Source organism: Phodopus roborovskii, unplaced genomic scaffold (genome assembly GCF_943737965.1).
Source record: "Phodopus roborovskii unplaced genomic scaffold, PHOROB, whole genome shotgun sequence".
Taxonomy (NCBI): Eukaryota; Metazoa; Chordata; class Mammalia; order Rodentia; family Cricetidae; genus Phodopus; species Phodopus roborovskii.
Window position 1 is genome coordinate 6951530 of NW_026126515.1, and position 20762 is coordinate 6972291.

The window sequence follows — 20762 nt, forward strand, 5'->3', positions numbered from 1 at the left end:
GCTATGATCACAGTCCCTCAAAGAAACAATGTGAGGGAGGATTTGTTTGGGCTCATGGTTTCATAGAGTTTCAGTCCACCATGGCAGGGAAGGTGTGTCAGCAATCGTGTGTGATAGAGGCTGTTCACATCAAGACAGCTGTGGAAGCAGTGAGTTGGGAAGTAGGCAGGGATAACACACTCCCGAGAACTCATCCCCAGTGACTTCCTGCAGTTAGGACCCACCTCCCAAATTAACACTACCAGCTGGGGACCAAGACTCAAAAGGTGAACATGTTGGGGGGGGATGATGATAACGCCATAGATCATTAGGGTGACAGTCTGATACTGAGACTGGCTTTGTCTACACCAGAACTTGTAAAAACAAGCATCCTGTAAATCCAGACAGGCAGTGGAAATTACTGAAAGAGGATGGAGCTGTATCCGCTAGGGTTTACACGCCATGCTGAGGGAGCAGTTTCAAGTGGGTTTCAGTCCATCATTTGTCATGAGAGAGCACGCACTGTGATAGACATCAATTGCTCGATAATCCTTGGTTCCCTTCTCTGTGAACTTTGAAATCAAGAACTGCCTTACTTTGGTCAATGAAATGAAGCAAAGTGTTGCACTCCAAGAGGGATAACTGAACAGCTGGTGCGTGGTCCTCTCTTCTCTGCCATGGTGGCCTTGCTGACCCAAAGGTACAATACCAAGCCCTCACCTATAAGACAGATGCCCTGGCCAATTACCTAGACCCATAGCTGTCTTTTGTGAGGGTTGTATAACAGGTTCCTCCAAGGTAGAAACCCTACACTTTGTAGGGAAGCTCCTCAAGCAGGAAGGTAAGCAACTCAAAGGAACCTGAGGAAGTCCCTGGAACTGACCAGATTCACTAGGCCTCTCCTTGCCAGAAGTAAGAAATAAAAGAAGCTGAGAGTTCAATTGAGAGTAGCAGAACAGAGTTGCAGAGAACACCGAGAGCAGACCCCCTGCCTGGGAGAAGCAGAAATCAGCAGAGCTGCCGGGAAGAAGTTTAGAAAGGAATTTCCAATCTCCTGAGCCGCCTACAGGCTGTGTAGTGTGGTCCAGGTTCCCAGCTTATGTGAGCCGTCATCCATGGTGGGGTGGGCTTTGGTGACAAAGCTGTCTTTGAGTCATTTCTTCCCCAGCAAATAACCTCAATAAAACTCATGGTTCACCAAATTGGACTTGGGTGGTATCTGTATGTTGGTCTGTTGTGGGCTCCCATCTAGGGTGAGTAGATGTGTATTTCGCATTTTCCCCAGGAAAAGTTTTGTCACACAACAGCAAGGAGTAACTTGTCTTGTGTCAAGTCAATGGATCGGGGAATGTTTGCTACTTCCAGAAAGCCTAGCCTGCTCTCACTGCTGGATGTATACTCAAAGTTGCCTGGCTTTGAGTTTTGTTTTTTAGTTGTGAGCTTTAGCCTTTAATGGGTGAGCCATCTCTGCAGCTTGTCTTCGCTTTTTAAAGAGGTGAAGGAAATATGGTACATAGAGGATGAGAAAGAGGAGGAAGAAGAGGAGGAGCAGAAGGAGAGGGAACAACACCTACCTGGCGGTGGGTGGCACCATCCCATGCCTACGGCCAGGGTCAAAATCAAAATGAAAGCATGAGAAAGCAAAGCAAGCCAGTAGGTGCAGCATGGCTCCCCTCTTAGCTCCCGATGTTCAAAGACATGACCAAGACTCTTCTGCCACCATGCCTTCCTCTGTCCCCTGAGCCATGAGGTGAAATAAACCTTCCCCTTTCTGACAGGTATTTGATCACAGCAATGAAAAAGTAACTAATACAAAGCCTGATCCAGAAGCGTATCAGCTTGCTCCTCTCCATCCCTGACTTCCTGTGATTTGATAGACCATCTTTCAACTTTATAGTGGTGTTAGCATGCCTTCATCCCTTTCAGTCCGGCTGTGGGTAAATTGCATGGACTATGAACACATGGCATAAGCCATGTGTTAGAAGACTTGGCCCAAGTGTTTTGAGCAAAGCTGAAGGACAGTTGGGCTGAGCCTTGGTATTTTGTAAGCTAGATGAATTAAACGTTGCCTTCCGGAATTTTCAGGTCATGGTGTGTTTGCCACAGCATAAGGCCATCATGTGTGAGGAAGCATCAGCAGTTTATAACCTTGGTGGACACAGATGGAATGAATGGGGACTGGAGCAGGAATTCTACCTGGAATCCGTCAGTGCCTATGGCTCCTGACGTGTAAATACCTCTTAGCTATACTGGACCTTGTTGCTTATTTTTTCCTTGTAACGCACTTCTCCAACTCCATGTAAGGTGGGGACAGGTGAGGAACCATGTCTTTGTGCGTGTCACAGGTTACAGGCATATAACAGATTTTCAGTAAATACTGAGTGTAATGGTGAGCCGACTGCCTGGTTAGTCAGAACTATCGCTTCCCCTTTTGATGTTGAGGGACAGTTCCGGGGAACTGATTTACCTCATCAATTCACTTCTCCTCTTCAAAGAGCTTGGGATATATCAATAGCCATTAACCTTTAAAATAGGATAGTCCAAGCAAGAGATATGACAGCCAGAGTATATGTATTTATTTAGCTAGGGTCTCACGTATACTAGGCTGGCCTGAAACTCATATGGCCGAGGATGAACTTGGACTCCAGACCCTCCTGGACCTACCACGAAAATACTGAGTTTATAGGTATGCTTCACCACGCCCGGTATATGCTGGTGTAGGCACTATGCATGCCAGGAGAGCATTCTACTAACTGGGCTCTATCACCACCCGGATACACGCTGCTCCGTTGATGAGGACTTCAGGAAATCTGAACCCAAGCTGCTTCAGACAGGCCACAGTTTACAGATTCCTAACTAAAATCTCCAGGGGTAGGGAGGGAGGAAAGGCAGGCCTGGCTGGATGTAGGGACAGGGTGTCATCAGCACTGCGTTGGTTACTCCCTCCCTGGTAAATGCCTTTGCTGAGGTGGCACGTACCAATTTCAGGTCAGCTTCTGGAAGCCTCTCTTTCCAGCAGACTAGAAAAACTCCTAGTCTCATCGATTTGACCTGGACTACACGATTATCTTTCAATCAGGACCGCGGCAGTGTATCTTAATCAGGACCTTCTTAGTTGCAAGAGACAAGGCACCTAAATTCAGATTGTTGTAGGCTAGACCATTGTTTCCCTAAGAGCCTGAGGTAGATCAGTTACATCAGGAGACTGCAAGTCTGCTCAAAGGAGCCAGCTATGGCCTTTCCCTTTCACGTCTGGTAGGAAGCAGCAGGACTAGAAGGGGGGTCTTGAGCTGCGTTTGTATATAAAACTGGAGAACATCTGTATCAAAAAGGGGAAGCCTAGTGGATACTATGGGAAGTGAGAGGGAATAAAGACTCCTTAGTGGCCCCTCTAGTGCTTTCCCTATAGCATATTTAATCACTGTAGGAAGTAAAGGCCCGGTAGGACTACCAGTCACCCCGCCACGATCCAAAGTACGCCCTGGAGAGTACCAGCTTTAACCACACATGTTAATTATTAGTCCCTGCACAGAGATCAGTTTAGCTTTTTCAAAGTCCCAACAGAGGACCGTAAAGCAATGCTTCCCGTGTTCAGTGTTTTCTTTCACATAAATGTCCAGACCCTCGCCTTGGGGGAGAAACTTCGTGTAAGCCAGTTTCACACTGTCCAGCTTTGATCCTTGTACCTCAGTGAAGGTGTTGGCTTTTCTGGGACAGGGAGTCATGCTCTTCTACAAGGCCATCGCATTACTACTGAGCTGGCAGAGTGTGTTCTTTTGGAGTTATACTTTCTTTTTTCTTGCATCAGTGTTGTAAGGGAAGTTGCTGATGGTAACTGTGAAGATGGATAGGCCATGTCCCTGGGACTTGACTTGTCTCTTTCTATTCAACAGGTCCTCCCCTGCAGGGATATTTAAGGGAAACATGGAGAGTGACGCCTCCCTGAGGGCAGGTGCAGGGAGATGTGCTTGGCTCTGAGCATCTGTACTCTACGAAGGAAGGCATGATCCTTTTCTTTCACTTCCTTTCTGCTCCGGGTGATGGCCTGAGAAGTCTGAAGGTCACTGAGTGTCAACAATGCCACCCCTCTCTGGCTTAAGTAGAAAGGTGGGGGGGGGGGTGAGCTGCTGGCTGGTCACCCAAGGGTTTGGAGACCAGGGATGACAGCAATAGTTCTTAGGTGTCACATGTGTTTGTGCCTGAGGTTTCTGTGTACTAGTCTTCAAAGGACTGTTAAATTTTCTCTGGAGTGTCCTTTACCATCTACCTTTGTAGGAGGTTGGGAGGAGGGTGTGGAAGCTAGCCCTGGGAGTCCTTGAGGAAGAAGACCCTTGGAGGTCTTGCAGAAGTCAGGTCCTCTCACTGCTGCATCCTGTCAAAGGGAGGCGAAAGCCTGCAAGAGTTGGGCAAAGAGACCTGGGTCAGACTGGGCCAGCCACAGACACAAAGGTGGCCTCAGGCTGCAGCTCCAGTCTGGATCTCCATCCACTCACAGCATGGCTTCAGGACCTCAAGGCACTTTGGTGGACAGTGGGTAGGGACAGAGGCTCCCAAACGCCTTAATCTCCCCGCCCATGCTCCTCCACCAGGGGAAAAAAAAAAAAACAAAAAACAAAAAAAAACCAAAACAGGCTTGCGAGATCCTGCTGCGTCCGAAGACATCACTACGCGGAACGTCACCCTCGCTCTGGGCTTTGCGGGAGAGCGCACCGGACGGAGGAGGATGGTTCAGCGCGGGCTGAGCTGGAAGGGCTTCTCTGCACGTCCGGCCGCCGCCTTCGTGTCGCTGCCACCCTGGCTGTGCAGCGCCTCGGGGGTGGCGGCCGCGCGGCCGAGCAGGGGATGCGCTTACATAACGGCTCGCCGGGTCCTGCTGCCTCGCGCGCTCGGGAGCCGCGGGCGGGGCGCGCCGCGGGACCGCGATGCTGCCGGGACGAGCGCGGCTGGGTCCCGGCCGGCCGGGCAGGCGGAGGAGCGCGAGCCGCGGCTGGAGGAGGGCGCCGGCAGCCGGGGAGGTGAAGGTCAGTGGGTGTGAAGCGCGCGATCCACACCCCCTCCTCCCCGTCCCCTCCTTCTCTTCCTCTCCGTCCCCCTCTGACGTGTGGAGCTGGCAGCTCGGCCGGTTCCGCATTCCCGACCCCTCCCCGCCGCGACTCAGGGCCCGCTATATAGCCGGGGCTGATGCAACCCGTCCCGCCGCCCGCCACAGCCTGCGGGAGGGACGCTCGGCGGCCGCGACGGGGGGCGCTGGCGGCGACAGAGGCTGCAGCGGCGGCGGCGGCGGGGCTGGCGCCGCAGCGGCTCCCGGGCCGGGACGGGCCTGGGCAGCGGGCGGCAGCGGCGCGGAGTGGGCACGGCGCCTGCAGCCGGGTTCTGGGCCCGGGGGCGCCGCCTCCGCCAGCGGCTTCTGCACGGTGGGTCCCCGGGGGGCGGAAGGGGTTGTAGGCGGGGCGCGCGGCCGCGGGCACCTGGGGCGGCCACCGTCGTAGTAGCTACCGCTGGGAACTCCCACCGACCCGGGGCCCCGAGCTCTCTATGGGAAAGCTGCAGCGTCTGCCCACCCGAGCTGGGCCAGGCAGTCCTGTCTGCGGCCGGGACAGCGGGGCGCTCCCTTCTCGTTCTCCTCCCCCAGTGCGTGTGCTGGGAGGTGCTGTGCACGGACGGCGGAGAGGGCGGGTGAGCGGGAGAAAAACTGTCGTGGGGACTGCGGGAGAACTCGAGAGGGCATGCACGCCCCAGACCTGCTGACAGGTCGTACCCCAGTCTCTTCCACAGCTCTGCAGGACCGGGATGGTATTGGGAAAGGTATCTAACCAACAGCACTTCCTGTGCTAAGGACAATTGCTGCAGGCTCTGGCTGGGTTAGGAGGGAACCACGGGGATCCTCTTGATATCCCGTCTTGCACATCAGGTTACATAAGAAGGTAAGCAGGCTTCTTTAGGTAACCTCCCAGCTTCAGAAGGAACTCATCTGCCCCTCTTCTCCAGGAAGTGTAGGCCTTCCATCTGGACTCCTGGATCCTGGAGTGGCAGGGACAGGCTTTGCCTGGGTCTCTGGAGGAGCGGGCAAGCCTGGGAAGCCTTGGCTCACTTGCCGAAATGGATGGGCCATTTGGGGATAGAGGTGGAAGGAAATCAATCGACTGAGACAGCTCCAGCCAGATTGCCCAGCCCTTGGAGTGGCACCTCCCGGGTGGTATTCAGAGTAGGGGGCTGTGGCATCATAGGTCTGTGTCTGAGAAGGGCTTGCACTGTGTGTACTGTTAACTCTTGGTCCACTCTACCAAGGATCTTAGTTCAGTGAGTACGGGGAAACAGGGTCTGAACCACAGTAGGGTGGGTACCTGCTTGTCCTAAGGTACCCCCCTTCTTCCCCCCCTCCCCCATTACCAAGTATCCCTTCCCCTGGAGGTTTAAAAAACACCTCCCGTTTGCTTTCACTGCTTTTCAACAAATCTGGCTGCAGGGTGGATGGCAGGCTTATCTTCCTGTGCAGGTTTCTAGGGGAGAGTTGAACCAGGGATCAGGTGTGAGCCCGGCTCTTGGTTTTTGCAGAAAACTGAGGTTCAGGGGAATAGAGACAAGAACTATTCTTATGCCTCTGGGTGCTCGAGGTTTCGATTTGCTTAAAGCAGGGAGGATGGATTTCTCAAAGAATCTTCTGTTTTCCCTCCATGTTGGCTTCAGTTCAGAGGAGCAGGCGGCTCCAGAATCTTCCTGAAGAGCTGGGTGCTGGGTGGTTTGAAAGGCTGCAGGAAAGCCTGGGGAGAAGGCCTCTGAATTTTATTTATTTATTTGTCAATAAATTGGTTGCAGTCATCTCCAAGGAGATATGCCTATCATGGTGACTGTGCCACTGAGGAAAAGTCTCAGTACATGCCTCCCTTACTCATTCACTGTCTACTTTTGCAGCCACCAGGAAATTCCCCTGACCCCTGCATCTGCTGTTTCTTCCACCTGTTTGCAGGGTGTCCTCTCTTTTCCAACCTGCAGAGTTAGGCCCTCTGGGCCTTGTCTGCTAAGGAGTTACTACTGGTGTTTCAGGCCATATGCGCGCTCCCTCCCCTTATCTCCGTCTCTTCCTCTCCCCTTCCCTCCTTCTCTCTCCATTCGGGAAAGGAAGGAGTCAGCACAGATTCTAGGCTGGCCTGGCCTGCATTCACTCAGCTCTAACTCTCCTTGGCCCCTCTAACCCTCCAGGGCTGAGGACAACTTGTATTCTTTTCTGCGGCAGAATGCAGTGGACTTTTCTTTTCATGGGAATGAATTATGTTTGAAGCCCAAAGTTGGAGGAAGAGAACACGAGTGAGTGAGTGTGCACAGCCCTGTGTGCAAATACCTCTATAGGCTAGGCAGGGGGAGAGCAACACGCACACCATTTTTCCATTTTCCTTTAATTAAGGCTCTGTGGAGGTGTGTTTGAAAACAGAGGGTCTCCTATGCCGTTGAGGAGGGTGAGAACACTGTTTTGGCTTCATCCCGGGCCATATGCAACGTATGGTGGCCAATGAAACTTGGTCTGGCTCATTCTATTGCTTGTCTTGGCAGTCAGTTACACGGCTTGTGTTACCAGCTCTCGGAGCTCCGGGGCTGCCAAGCTTGGTGTGCCTGTGTGTGTGTGTGTGTGTGTGTGTATGTGTGTGTGTGTGCCTGTGTGTGTGTGTGTGTGTAGTTTGTTGAGTCTCAGCAAAGACAAATGCCTTAGTGACCCAGGCTTGGAATTTCCAGTCTTTCTTTGCACTCTAGAGGTGGGAGCGCTGGCCACAGCTTACCATCAACTCTTATTTCTGGATACAGCCCATGAGGTTTGGGGTTTCCAAAACTTTAGCTGGCCAATGTCTTTCTAAAATTTTTTTTTAGGATCAAAGACATCACACACCATGGTCTGAGCCCTGCATTGTGATATTTAGCCTTGCCACTAAGGGACAGGGCTGAGGGAAGGTGGAGGAGAGAGATTGTCTAGTGATAGGACCTTCTTGGTTCCCTATAGCCTTCCTCAGTATGGGTTCTGGCAGGAATGATATAGTACCATTTAATGATCCTCTCCATCGGGCCGAGGACAGAGCTGTGTTTTCAGGCAGAGCGTTGTGAAAGACATTTTTCTGGTCTGCAGAGAAGATCGGGAGTCTGCTGGGGGACAGTTCCACCTTCTTCCATGACTGGGACAGCCCTGCCAAAGTCATTCATGCCAGCATGCGGTGGCTTTTCCTGACCCAAGCTGCCCCTCTCCATCTTCCTGTGACAGCCCATGAGTGATCCCTAATTACCAGCCAAAGAGGTCTGGAGCAGGGCCAGAACCCTATCTCATCAGTAGCACCTGTGGCCGAGAACACATGCCACTGCTCTTTGGCCTGCACGTTCAGGACACCCGAGGCAGGTTGAAGGTTCTTTGGTATCCAGCCCTGACTGAACATCTTTCCTTCCTATTCTGTAGTTTGCTGTCAGGGTGCAACAAGGCCCTGCCTTCTTGGGGCTTAGAGGTGGGAAGAAGGAGAGCAGGGAATCCTGTGAGGAGAAACCTTTTATGACTGTGGGAAGAGAGACCACTGCTAGATAGGGACTATCAGGAGGTGGTCTTGAGGGGCCGTCTGGCTCTGCTGCCCCCTGGGTCACCGGCTCCACATTCATCTAGTGAAGGGCTGTTCCAGGTGCTTCACAAATGTTAAATAATCTAATTTTCTCTACTTCCTTGTGAGGCAAATGATGTCATTACCACTTTATAGTGTGGAAAGTGATGCTCAGAGAGACCTTAGATCCTGTAGACAGCAAGGGTTCACATTCAATCACCCGTCTCCATGGATTCCCCTTTCACCGGCCTGTAGACTTGACATCATCCAGGTGCTTTCCCTTAGCTCCTTGCCCTCTGGGTCTCTTTAGGTTTTGGAGGCTGCTTGGCAACACCATTCGGATTATTGGAAATAAATTGTCACCTGATTGTGTAGCTCCAAGAAGAGGCTTGGCCTTGCTTCCTAGCTATGAGACTTTGACCAGATTCCCTCACCCTACCATGCCTCACATTCCTGAGAAACTGGCCTGCCACCTCTCTGTCCCCTTCTGTGGACATCTGGGACCCTCCTGGGAACCTTCCAGAGTCCAGCTCCTGAGTCTTCCTGTTTTTGGATTATTGCTCCCTGCCTGTGACTTTGCTTGCTTGTTCTTGGGGTTACTCCCACAATCTCGCTCATTCTATTTTCTCTCAGCCCAGAGCCTCAAACCTGAGGCCATCTTGCACCTGTTGGCACACCATTCCCTATGTCAGCCCAGGCTGGCTGCTTCTGTGGAGAGCGGCTGTCTGTATGGGGACCCAGGGAGGTCACACTTTTTCTGATGTTCTAGAAGTTAGGTTCTGTGTTCCCTTCAACTAGCCTTTTTAATTCTACAACCCCATTTCTGGTATTCTGGAGGAAGATGCTGATTATTTAAAGAAAGCCCTTTACCTGTGTAGCTTGCCAAAGCAAGACCATGACTTACAGGTGTACAAAAAGACGAAGGTTGTTGTGTGGCTTTCCGTATGGTAAACAGGAGGGCATGTGGGGAAGCTGAGTGAGCTACCTTTGTTCTCCTGAGTGTAAGGGCTCTGCACGTTAGTGTCTGCCCCTGGCTATTTTGGGCCTGGAAATGCTCTGTGGGTTTTTATTCTGCGCATCCAACGCAGCACCCTACTGTGTTCTTCCAAGTACCCAAGGAAGTCAGCACAGACATATAAATACTAGATATTTCCTCCAGTTCTTTCCTGTTGAGCCCATCTGGCCCATTTTCTCCAAGCTGGCTTTCAGGGGCTGTCAGTTCTCCCATTACTGTAGTTCCACAGCAGCTGGGGCCCCGTGGCCTTCTGCGCCTTTTTGAACCTCTTCTGAAAGCCTTATTGTACTGAGCTTGTCATCTTGGCTTTGGGCATTTCCCAGATTTTTGCCTTTTTTTTTTTTTAATTCCTTGTTTTAAAAACAAAACAAAACTTTGTTTTAGCATGCAAAGTAGCAGGTGATGCTTTGAAACATACCTAGCTTGGGTTTTCTTCATTGTCTGGCTTCCAGATTATCCCTGGTCAGTGTCCCAATTGCCATAGCCACCCCTGTGTTTTTAGGCAAAACACCCAAATGGGGAAATTGGGAGCCTGGTCTATCTGTATTCTTGATCACCGTTACTCATGGAGACATGGAAGGTGTCTATGTTCACTGCAGACCTCCTAGGCCTGGAAGGGAAGAAAAATCCAGGTCTTTCTTCTAGGGCATCCAGTGCACGCGCCTTCTTTCCCACTGAACTGTTTCTATCTGGAACAAGAACTGTGGGAGATGGCTTTGCCTCTTGTCATCTTTCCCGTGTCTCCCTTGAAGTGGCGAGCTCGTCTTAGTTGCTAAGAGTTCCTTCTGTTTCCAACCTTTCTGCTTTTCCAGATTCCCTAAATCACATAGAATTGTTTTATTTTCCAAGACACCAAAGCTGCCTTGGCCTTGGCTAGCCAATCTGTGGCTTTGCAGTGAATGGGTTTCCATTGTGCTGCAGCTCCTCTGCTCTCCCCTCCCCTCCTTCCTCTCCCCTCCCCCCTCCCCCTCCCTCTGAGACAGTGGGGATGACTCCTCCCTGGTGAATGTTAGTGCTGTGGCTGTCTCCTAGGAATGGCATGTGTTAAGGACTTTGTGGTTTCCATCTGAGCAGTTAGGGCTCCCAAGCAAGGAAGGAGAGGGTGATTTTTGCTTCTACAAAGGAAAGCCTGGTGCCTGACCAAGATCTGTCTTTGGGATGGATTCATGGGAGAAGGGATGGCAAGAATTTGGGGGCAAATATTCCGGGGGGGGGGTTTCCTCGGTAGCAGAAAATTCATTATTCGTTGGGAGCATTTGTTAGTTGTCTCGTGTATACCATCTGTATGAACATAAACAGAAGCTGCAAACAGAGCCTGCCGTTCCAGGAACAGAATGAGGTCTGGCTTCCATCTCCACAATGAAACACGGGCCAAAGCCCTTGGGGGCTTTCTCTTGGGCTCTTCTATGGGAACAAATGGCCTGGAGGTAAAAATGTGGCTTAGCTGAGAACCTGTAAGATTCCAGAGAGATCCATACCCTACATACTAAAGTTTGCTGCCATGAATTTGCCATTGTTCATTTCTTCACACACTCACTCATTTCTTCATTATGCTTTGTGTGCCAGAAATGATCATAGGGCCATGGGGTCACCTGGATAACAACCAGCATGACTTGTTCTGGATGGGAGTGGAATGGCCAGGCCCTGGCAAAGCTTTGCCACACAGGAGGGAGGCTTGGCACCAGCCCCTTCCCTGTTCTCCTACAGAGATGGCAGCTTGCCTAAGGTGCTCTGGGGAGGCCTCTTCCTGTGCTAGCTTTAGACCCCACTCTGTCACTGACTCTGGATACTGCCTTGGGACTAAGGTATGTCCGTGTGGGAGGGGCCTCAGGGCTGTTTTATGTGGGATCCGCCTACTCAAGCCTCTTTGGAGCTGTTAGGGGGAACTTCCTAGAACTGGGTCTCTTTAGGAATCAGAAGATCCTATACTGTGGCTCTTAGGTGAAAGTTTGTCAGTGGGAAACACTGCCTTTTACTGAAGGTATTAGTGCCTCTTGAACCTCCCTCCCAAAGTGAGAGGAAAAAAAGGCAGGGTCCTAAAACTAGGGACCAGAGTCTAGTCTTGGTTCTGTCCTTATCCAGCTGTGTGACCTTGGACAAGTCATTTAACTTCTCTGAGTTTCAACCTCATAGTGCAAAAAGAGGATGTGGTTCAGATGAGTTCAGGGCCTTCCCCAGCTGTGAGGCTGTCACTCAGTGTGAATGTGGCTCAGGTCCTTTTCTGAGGTGGCCTGGGGCACACTGGGTGCTCAGCAGGCGTGGGGGAGGGGTTAAGAGCTGGGAGAACCAGATATTGAGGGTATAGTAGGTGGAACTCAGGTGAAAGATTCCTACAAGACAGGGACTCTGTTGGCCATGTGATGGACAGAGGCCCTGTGCTTCTGTAGGAATGGTCAGCTTACCATCCAATGACACCTGTCATCTGAGGGTGCAAATCACTCATGTGTTTTTAAGAGATAGGCCCAGGGGACTTGAACGATGGCTCAGATGTTAAGAGCACTGGGTTTGAGTGCTAGCATTGACACGGTAGCTCACAACTGTTGTGGATTATCAGCTACATGCATTTGTGCGGTGGAATATTTGTTTAAGGGTGCAAAGATGTGCTGCATTCTTTCCTGTTGCATTCGTTTAACTCTGTGAAGCTGTGCTACTTTGCTTGTGTAAAAACCTGATTGGTCTAGTGAAGAATTGAGCGGCCAATAGCAAGGCAGGAGAAAGGATAGGTGGAACTGGAATGCAGAGAGAATAAATAGGAGGAGAGAAAAGGATAGAGGAAGGAGAAAAGGAAAACAAGAGGAGGAAGCCAGGGGCTAGGGACCCAGCCACACAACCAGTAAGAAGGAAAGAGAGGGATATAGAATAGAGAAAGGTAAAAGCCCAGAGGCAAAAAGTGGATGGGATAGTTTAAGAAGAGCTAGTGAGAAACAAGTCAAACTAAGGCTGGACATTCGTAGGTAAGAATAAGTCTCCACGTATTTATTTGGGAGCTGAGTAGCAGGAACCCCAAAGAGTGAAAAAGAAAAAAAAAAACCCAACTACATACAACTGTCTATAACTCCAGTCCTAGGATATCTGACACTTTCTTCTGGCCCTCAAGGACACTGCACCCACATAGTGCACAGACATACATGCAGGCAATACACCGTAACACACCAAGTAAAATGAAAAATAAAAATAAGTAGGCCCAAGACTTAGCTAGGGAAGCAGATTTTTACCCTCGGAGGTGAAATGGAGAATGTGTCTTGTATTCATGAATAAAATGGGCTGTGGCTACACTCTTCTCTTGATTCTAGATCCAAGAAATTGAATGAGGACAGGTGGTGAGGGCCACTCTCATTTATGTATGAAGACAGATAGCCCTAAACATCATGGCCTTATGGGTACCTGAACTCTGACAGTGGAAAAACCCGGCGCAGCAGATGTCCGTCTCCCCTGTCCTGACCTATGTGTCCTTCTCCACAAAGAGAGCAGATGAAAATGGAAAGAGAGAACACATGTTCATTGCCTACCCACTACCCTTGATTTCTAAGACTGTAAAAATTGGATTTTATGGGCCCGGGCAGAGAGGTGGGAAAAACAAGGACTTACTTCCCTTATCACATTGGAATGTGTGAATGGTTTTGTTTCACACAAGGCTGCTTTGAGGCTATGAACCTCTGGCTTCCACGTTGTAGTGTCTCTTGGCTCATAATTGCTCCTCAGTATTTGGATGGATGGAAGGATGATGGGTGGGTGGATAGATGGATGGGTGGGCTGGAGGACTAGGTATGTCTGGATGTTTAGATATGCTTATTGGCAGACAGACTTTCTTCCCTTGTGTATGCTCCTGGAAATGACTATGTCTTACCCATGAGCTCTCCTCTGTAAAGGGAAGAAAGAAATAAGAATTCCCTGGGTATTCATTCCCCTTTTGTGTCCTTTCAAGTTTGCTTCTGGCTTTCCTTGTGTGGGGCTCGGAGAATAGAGAGATCTTGAAGGGCTTTTCTGCTGGCACACAGAGAAAGTGAATGCAAATTAGTCCCATCTTCTCTACCCGTCTCTTCCCTGGGCATCGGACACGTACCCAGTCACCTTTAACTTCGCTTAGTTTCATCTTGTGTGCATGGCGTCTTAACAAGTGTGCAGAGTAGGATGTGTGATTTGAGGGGAGGCACCATGCCAGACCGAAAATAGCTGCCTCTTGAACAGGTGTGAAGGTGCCTGAGATTCCACAGCTATCTGTGCACAGTCTCAAACCCAGCCCACCAGCTTTCGTGAAGGGCCCAGAGGAGCTACCTTTCTGCTTTTTCGAGGGATTCTGGCCAGGACTGGTATGGTGAGAGAGACGACGACTATGGGCAGCCTGGTGCCTAGCCAGTGCCAGATAAACGTTGCCCACAGTTGGGCTAAGCATTGCCTTTTAGAAAGGGTTAACTGGTCCCTGTGTGCCAGAGAGGTGGCTTTAGTGTGAGTCAATTGGCTGAGGTCCCTGCATCACCAGGACTTGGGGCTTACAGGCAGGAAGAACACCCAGGAGGAGAAAGGATTCAGGGGAACCCTGATGAAGAAAGGGTGGGCCCTGGCAGCTCACACAGCCTCTTCTCCTCAAGCTAACCTGCCCATCCTGCTTTCTCCAACCCCTGCAGGCCGGCCTGCCACTCCTCCTGCTATGATGCCTGGGCAGATCCCGGACCCTTCAGTGACCGCAGGCTCTCTGCCAGGGCTCGGCCCCCTCACCGGACTTCCCAGCTCTGCTCTGACCACAGAGGAGCTGAAATACGCTGACATCCGCAGCATCGGGGCCATGATTGCGCCCTTGCACTTCCTGGAGGTGAAACTGGGCAAGAGGCCCCAACCCGTGAAGAGTGAGGTGAGACCCTTCTTCTCCAAAGCCCAGCTTTCCAGGTCTGGTTCTAAACACATCTGGGAACCTAAGCCATGCTCTTCAACGTGTGGTCTGAGAACCGGCAGGAGGAACAGGAAAGCTAAGGCTTCACCCCAGCCCTGCTGAGTCAGAACCTGTATTTTTACCAAGCTCTGGGGGATTCTTGCATGCATTCAAGTTTGCACAGGGGCTCTGGGCTAGGGCAGGAGGCTTACCCTGCCTGTGGGTCTAGGAGGTGAGAGGAGAGATGCTAATACTGATGGAACCTGTCTTAGCAGTCTCTTGGGGTGCTGGGAGGATCAACAGAGGTCATGGAGACATGTGTGTGTGTGTGTGTGTGTGTGTGTGTGTGTGTGTAGCCTTCCTCTTTATGCTGCTGCAAAGATAGGCGTGGCTTCAGTCCCCGGCACCATCTGCCTGAGATGGGCTTTGCAGGGGACTGACTGGTGGAGGCACCCCCTCCTGAAGTCTCCTGCACCTGCTGCTCTCAGGACCTCCTGTGTCAGCACAGCTGTTCCCCAGTCACTTGTGAGAGGCAACTGTCCCTAGCGTGGGTACTAGGGTACCAGTGTAGTACACGACTCATGCATTTACCAAGAGCTGGAGATTTGGTTTGTGCAAAGGCCTACCTGGTGAGGGTTCCTGCAGGGCTATTGCTTACAAAAATCCACCACCTGGAAGGAGCCACGGGTAGGAGGTAGAGGTAAGAATTGGCTGGGAGCAGTCAGTGGCCAAGCATTGTGTATGCGTATGTGCATGTGTGTGTGTGCGTGCGTGCGTGCGTGTGTGTGTCTGTGGTCCTGCCTGGAGGAAGTGTTCATTCACATGTAAAGGTAAACCTTAGTGGGGCTCAGAGCTAGGAGGCTGCAGGCTGTGGAGAGGGGGCTTTGGGATGGAGAAAGGAGTCAGGCTACTCAGCACGTGCATTTACTGGGTTTTTGTTCTGTTCGCCCCCTTTTTCCATGGGTACCATGAAAGCCGCAAAGAAGGGCTTCTGGGGGCTTGCCCTGAGTAGCAAGCTCACTGTTTGCAGACTGGAGTTGGCTTTCAGATGTGTTTGGTTTGGCCCGCTCTGTGTTTTCAGAGCAACCCAACCCAATATTTCATGTACAATTTTTAACGAAAAATTTGGAAAATCTGGTTGCACACTGCTGTCCGGTCAGGCATCACAGAGGCTAAATGGATAGAGGGATTTATCTCTGTCTTGATTACTGTAGACCTGATGCCTGCCTAGAACTTGGCCCTGCCTGTTCTGTTGTTTTACCTATCTTATCACTAGCTGCTTACCCCACCACTACATGGTTTCTCCTGGAGCCTCTGGGCTTGAGACACCCGGACTGAGGATATCACTGGTGTTCACTACAGACTACCGATTCCAAGATGGGGACTGACTGACTGCATTCCTCTGTCACAGAAGACCCTGGTCTTGGGCCCTCTGTTTCTCCCCTTCCTGTGCCCACTGCCTGAAAGTGGTCCCTTCTGGGTTTTTCTGTTATGAGAGCCACTAACTGAACAGTGTCATTGAACTCTGAGTCCATGAGTAGCTTGATGAAACCAGCAACTTTGGGTAAGCATTGGCCCAGCTGTGACCTGCCTGGGGTGCAACATTTTCCACTTCTCGCCTCCCCCAAAGACCTTGGAGGAGCTTCCTTTTTTTGGAGGAAAAAACCATTTTGGGGTTGGGTATTTTTACATTTCACAGCCACCCCCAGACTGGTGGCATATGCCCTGTACTTGATAGTGACGATCTGTCCTCACAGGCACCCACAGACATGTACCATCCAGGCCGTGAAGATGACAAGCTGTTTTTAGGGCGTATTTGCATGTCCTCTCGCAGGCTCACCGCTCGCCATCAGGCTGCAGCACTGTGGGGGCAGAGGCAGTTGAGCAGCTAAATTGTACCTCCTGGGAAGGCTTGCCGTGCCCCTAGAACTGACTTCCAAGTGTTAGCCAGGTCAGACAGAGGGAAACTCTTTCTTGGAGCTGGGTGAGGACCTTGCAGCTGATAGGGCTATGTGGAAGACCTATTGTGTATGGCAAACAGCTTTTGCGTATTTCCCCGTTGGCATTTTAGGCTCGCACAACTTCCTGCAATGATGCTAATGTGCCGGCTCACATTGACGAACTGTGCCAGGCTCTGTACGGAGTTCTGCATACATTTGATCTTTTGCTCCTTACCTAGTCCTGGTGACCATGTCTTCCCTGCCGCAGAGAACAGGAATTTGAGGTCTAGGAAGCAGGTGAAGTGATTGGAGTTCATGCTGCTGTGCATCCTGGAAAGGGATGGTCCTGTGGCTGTCATCACAGCTCTGTCTTGCTTGCCACAAGTCTGGCAGCAGGTGTAGTGCTGGTCACTTCGGGAGCCTCCTGGTTTGTCTCACAGGCCTCTAGGGAGTCATTCTCTATCTCCCTCTCCCCCTCCTCTCTCTGTGCGTTTCTGTGTGTGACTATGGATAGTTTCATGTCACGGCTTGCCTGCAGAGGTTAGAGGGCGGCCTTAGGTGTCATTCCCTCACATTCCATCTTAAAACAGGGTCTGTGTTGTCTGTCAGGCTAGCTGGCTCCAAAGCTTTGGAAGATTCTCAGGTCTCCATTTCTCATCTCCCCAGAAGAGCAGTAGGATGACCGACTCTCAGGCTATGTGTCCAGATTTTACAAGAGTTCACAAGACTCCATCTCAGGTCCTCACACTTGGACAAAGTGCTTTTACCTGCTGAGCCATCTCACCATCCCTGAAGTCATGATTGCTATTGTGTAGCTGTTACAGGTGAGGTCTATAGGGCTAAGTGAGGCTCAAGGTCGCCAGCTAGGAAAATACTAAAGCAGTTGTGACTTTGGAGCTGATGAATTTAACCTTAGGCAGTGCTGTTCCCATGCCCCATGTTTTTGTGGATCTTTTGAACTCTTTTGACCTGAGGATGCCAGATACACGGAGCCCTAAAACACTCATTCGTTCAAAGACATGGTGGTTCAGCGGTAGCCGTGTTTCAGGTCCCAGGGGAACAAAGGCCAAGCTGCTGTGCAGGCAGCTCTGTCAGAGTTGGCTCTTGGGCTGTCTGTCTTATAAAGACCAGTGGTCTCCTGGGCCACGTCCAAACACACACAGCAGTTCAGTTAGAGAAAGTCACAGTTCAGTTAGAGAAAGTCAGAGGAACTAAGCAACAGGTTGTGGATTACAAAGCACTTTGTGCTGATCTTGCTGTTATTAATGGCTGATATGATATTAAAATGGTTTGGGGCCAGTGACTTGTCTGCTATCCATCCACTAGGTGTCTACTATTTGCCAAACTTCGTGCCGTGCCTTGAGGCTGGAACTATCAACAGAGGAAATAGACTCCCCTCCCTCGGAGCTGTTATCATGAGCTCAGCCAAAAAAGGAGGCGATTTATTTGTAGTATTAAAGACCAGGTAGTGGTTAAGAAAGCCCTATCTGATGAGATGGCGTGGCCTTCATTCTGATGACTGGCCAGGGCCTCTAGGGACATTCTGTCCTGTTGAGGATTTAGTTGTGAGTGTGTATTTGTGTGTGTGTGAGAGAGAGAGAGTGTGTGTGTGTGTGTGTGTGTGTGTGTGTGTAAGAGCCAATGCTTTTTTCTTGTCCCTCCCTTCTTTTTAAGAAATCATCCTTTTACAAGACTCCATGTCCTGCATCCCCTCATGATGGTACCCCTTGGCCATCTAGTCTCTTACAACCGAGAGATCTCAACCCTGCTACATTGGGCAGCTGTGGCCTGGTGACCTGGAATTCATTTTTAGTTGGGAGGGAAGAAGGCCAGAAGCCTCACCCCTGTACACTCAGCCACACACCAGGCATGCCCTTACCCCAATGGACGGACAGGACCCTCATACCCCACCACTGCACTGCAGGGTTCGGAGGAAGCTTAAGGTTCAAAGGGAGACAGGTCTGGGTGCCCCTCCAGGACAGAGGCTGTAAACTGTCAGGCTGGGCTGTTAGGGGTCAGCCTGCAGAATGATTCTGGCACTGTGAAATATCTCAATAGTCAGTGGTCTCTCTCCCCGCTCTTCTTTCTCCTCCTTTTTTGTTATCTTGTTTTCTAAGCTAGAATCTTCCTAAGTAGCCCAGGCTTGAACTCATGAACCTCCTGGCTTAGCCTCCTGGCTTCTCACTATGCTCACCAGGTGGATTTTCCAGTCTGTGCTCTGGGTTCAGGTGCAGGGGCTGGGTCTTTCATTCCATTTTACTTCTTTCTGGTCCTGTACCTTCTCATATGAGTGGTGTGTTCCACACCTGCTTATTGGGCTGCTCTTTATTAACTGCCAGCTTAGAAAGCTACTTACATCTCTTCTCTCTCATTTGTTCTTTCTTCCAAGTCTTACCCTCAGTGGTCTTCCTATTTCTGAATTTAAATAGGGGGAGGAAGAGGGAAGAGAGGGGGCAGAGGAGAGAGAGAGGGAAAGAGAGACTATGAATCAAACTAACCATCCTCAAACTTGGTGGCTCATCCACATAGCTTGGCAAGCTTTTCAAGACCCCGTTTTCCATGCCTCGGCCCTCCCCCTGGAATGCCTGGGTGTAGAATTTAGGGGCTCTGCCTACTTAGCCCACTCTATGTGCCCTCAGATCTCTGGGGGGGGGTGACTCTCAGGCATCTATACCTCTAACATCCACATGTCCTTCCCAGGGTCTATCCCCTTGCCACTTTTGGAGTAAGAGAGTAAATCTATTGCTGGCAGATCTCACCCTGGTGACTTCCCACCTTCTCCAGAGCCCCATGGGCCACTTCAAAGCTTTCACCCACTGGATGAAGTTGAATTGTCACCCGTGGGCCCAGGGTGACCTCAGAAAACAGTTTACTCCCCAGCACAAGTGGTGTGTCCAGGGTGTGCTCACAAAGAGGGCCGAGCATACACCCTTGTTTTAGCCTGAGCATACGAAGTTGCGTCAAGCCAGCACTGTGCTGGGTAAACATTGGCCCAAGCTTGCTTGTGTTTTTAGAGACTTGAAACGTAAAGGCAGTCCGCTGACATTTTTAGCAAGCCTTGCATAATTGGTTTTTAATTTGTGGCTCTCTGGAATAGGCTTGGCCTTCTTCCCCCTGGCTCGGATGCCTTTTTTTTTTTTTTTTTTTTTTTTTTGTCTGTCTCATACTTGGTTGGCAGAGAAATCCAGTTTGTCCTTTCTGGGAACAACTCATCTTTGAAATCTTGAATTTCTGCTTAGGCTCCATTGCTTTGTGGCTGACTATTTAGAATGTGAGTATGTGTGCTTGTGTGTATGTAGGTACACATGCACCGGTGTGTTTGTGGAAGCCAGAGGATGACTTCAGATGTCGATCTCCCTCAGTCATGATTCACCTTGATTTTTGAGACCAAGTCTAGCTCCCCAACCGTGGCCAGGCTGGCTGGCCAATGAGCTCCATGGATCCTCATGACACTGGAATTACAAACTTGTGCCGCTGTGCCCAAATTTTTAGGTAGCCTCTGGGGGTGGAACTCAGGTCCCCACGATTGCATGGCAAGTGCTTTACTGACAGAGCTATCCCGCAGACCTGTCTTTTTTTTTTTTTAAGCAAAAAAATGGAAGGAGGAGTGAGTGATATTGAGCTAGCAGTGATGAGTATGCTTGATGTTGGCTCCTATGGTCCTGAGTCTAAGTTGATACCAAACACTGAGCATGTACAGGGTCAGGAATATTTTACTGAAAATGATGTTTGGGGGATGGAGACGTAGTTCAGTGGCAGAGTACTTGCCTGGCATATTCAGGGTCCTAGGTTTGATCCTTAGCACAAACATATAGGTCATAACTGTTGTCCTGACACGGGGTCCTTTGAAGAGATGGAAGACATCAAATCTGTCTTTTCTTGGTGGAAATGGAACAGTCTTGAAGATTTTGGGGATTTTGTGGCTACTTTGTGCTCCCGCTGGAAGAAGGGCATGGAACCAGTACTTCCTTCTTTCTTAGAGTTTATACAATACAGTGAGTTAATGTGGCTGATGATCTCCCAGGATGCCTGGCCTGTAATAGAGCACACATCCAGAATGTTGGTTGTGCAAGTTCAGCTTTGTGATTGATTAAGGGGCTTGCTCCATGGGCTCTCCTTTCCTAGAAATACCCTGAAAATACTGCACAGCCTGAGTGTTTAGAGGTGCCCCGGGGGGGCAGGACGCTGTCCTGGTTTTCTAACCATGGGAGCCACTCCTGGGATCTGGGAAGAGCACAGGGCTTGAGTTTATGCTTCTGGGTTTAAAACAGAATGCCGCGCATTCCCAGTGTGACTTTGGGCAAGTCATTGGCCATGCCAAGCTGCCGAACAAGGGAATTCATATATTTTAATGCAAAGATTGTGTATAAAGACGGCCTTGACCAAAGAGCGCC

At 50.5% G+C, this 20762-nt stretch overlaps 1 protein-coding gene across 1 annotated transcript in view; it reads left to right on the top strand.

Annotated features, from left to right (window-relative positions):
• Nucleotides 1–4590: 4590 nt before the first annotated feature.
• The window catches only part of Jdp2 (Jun dimerization protein 2), a 39494-nt gene continuing 23322 nt past the window's right edge, over nt 4591–20762 (top strand). The window contains exons 1-2 of the mRNA XM_051196358.1: nt 4591–5000; nt 14187–14410. Of these exons, the coding sequence (XP_051052315.1) occupies nt 4703–5000; nt 14187–14410 (522 nt within the window). The 5' untranslated portion in view covers nt 4591–4702. The remainder of the gene's footprint in view (nt 5001–14186; nt 14411–20762) is intronic.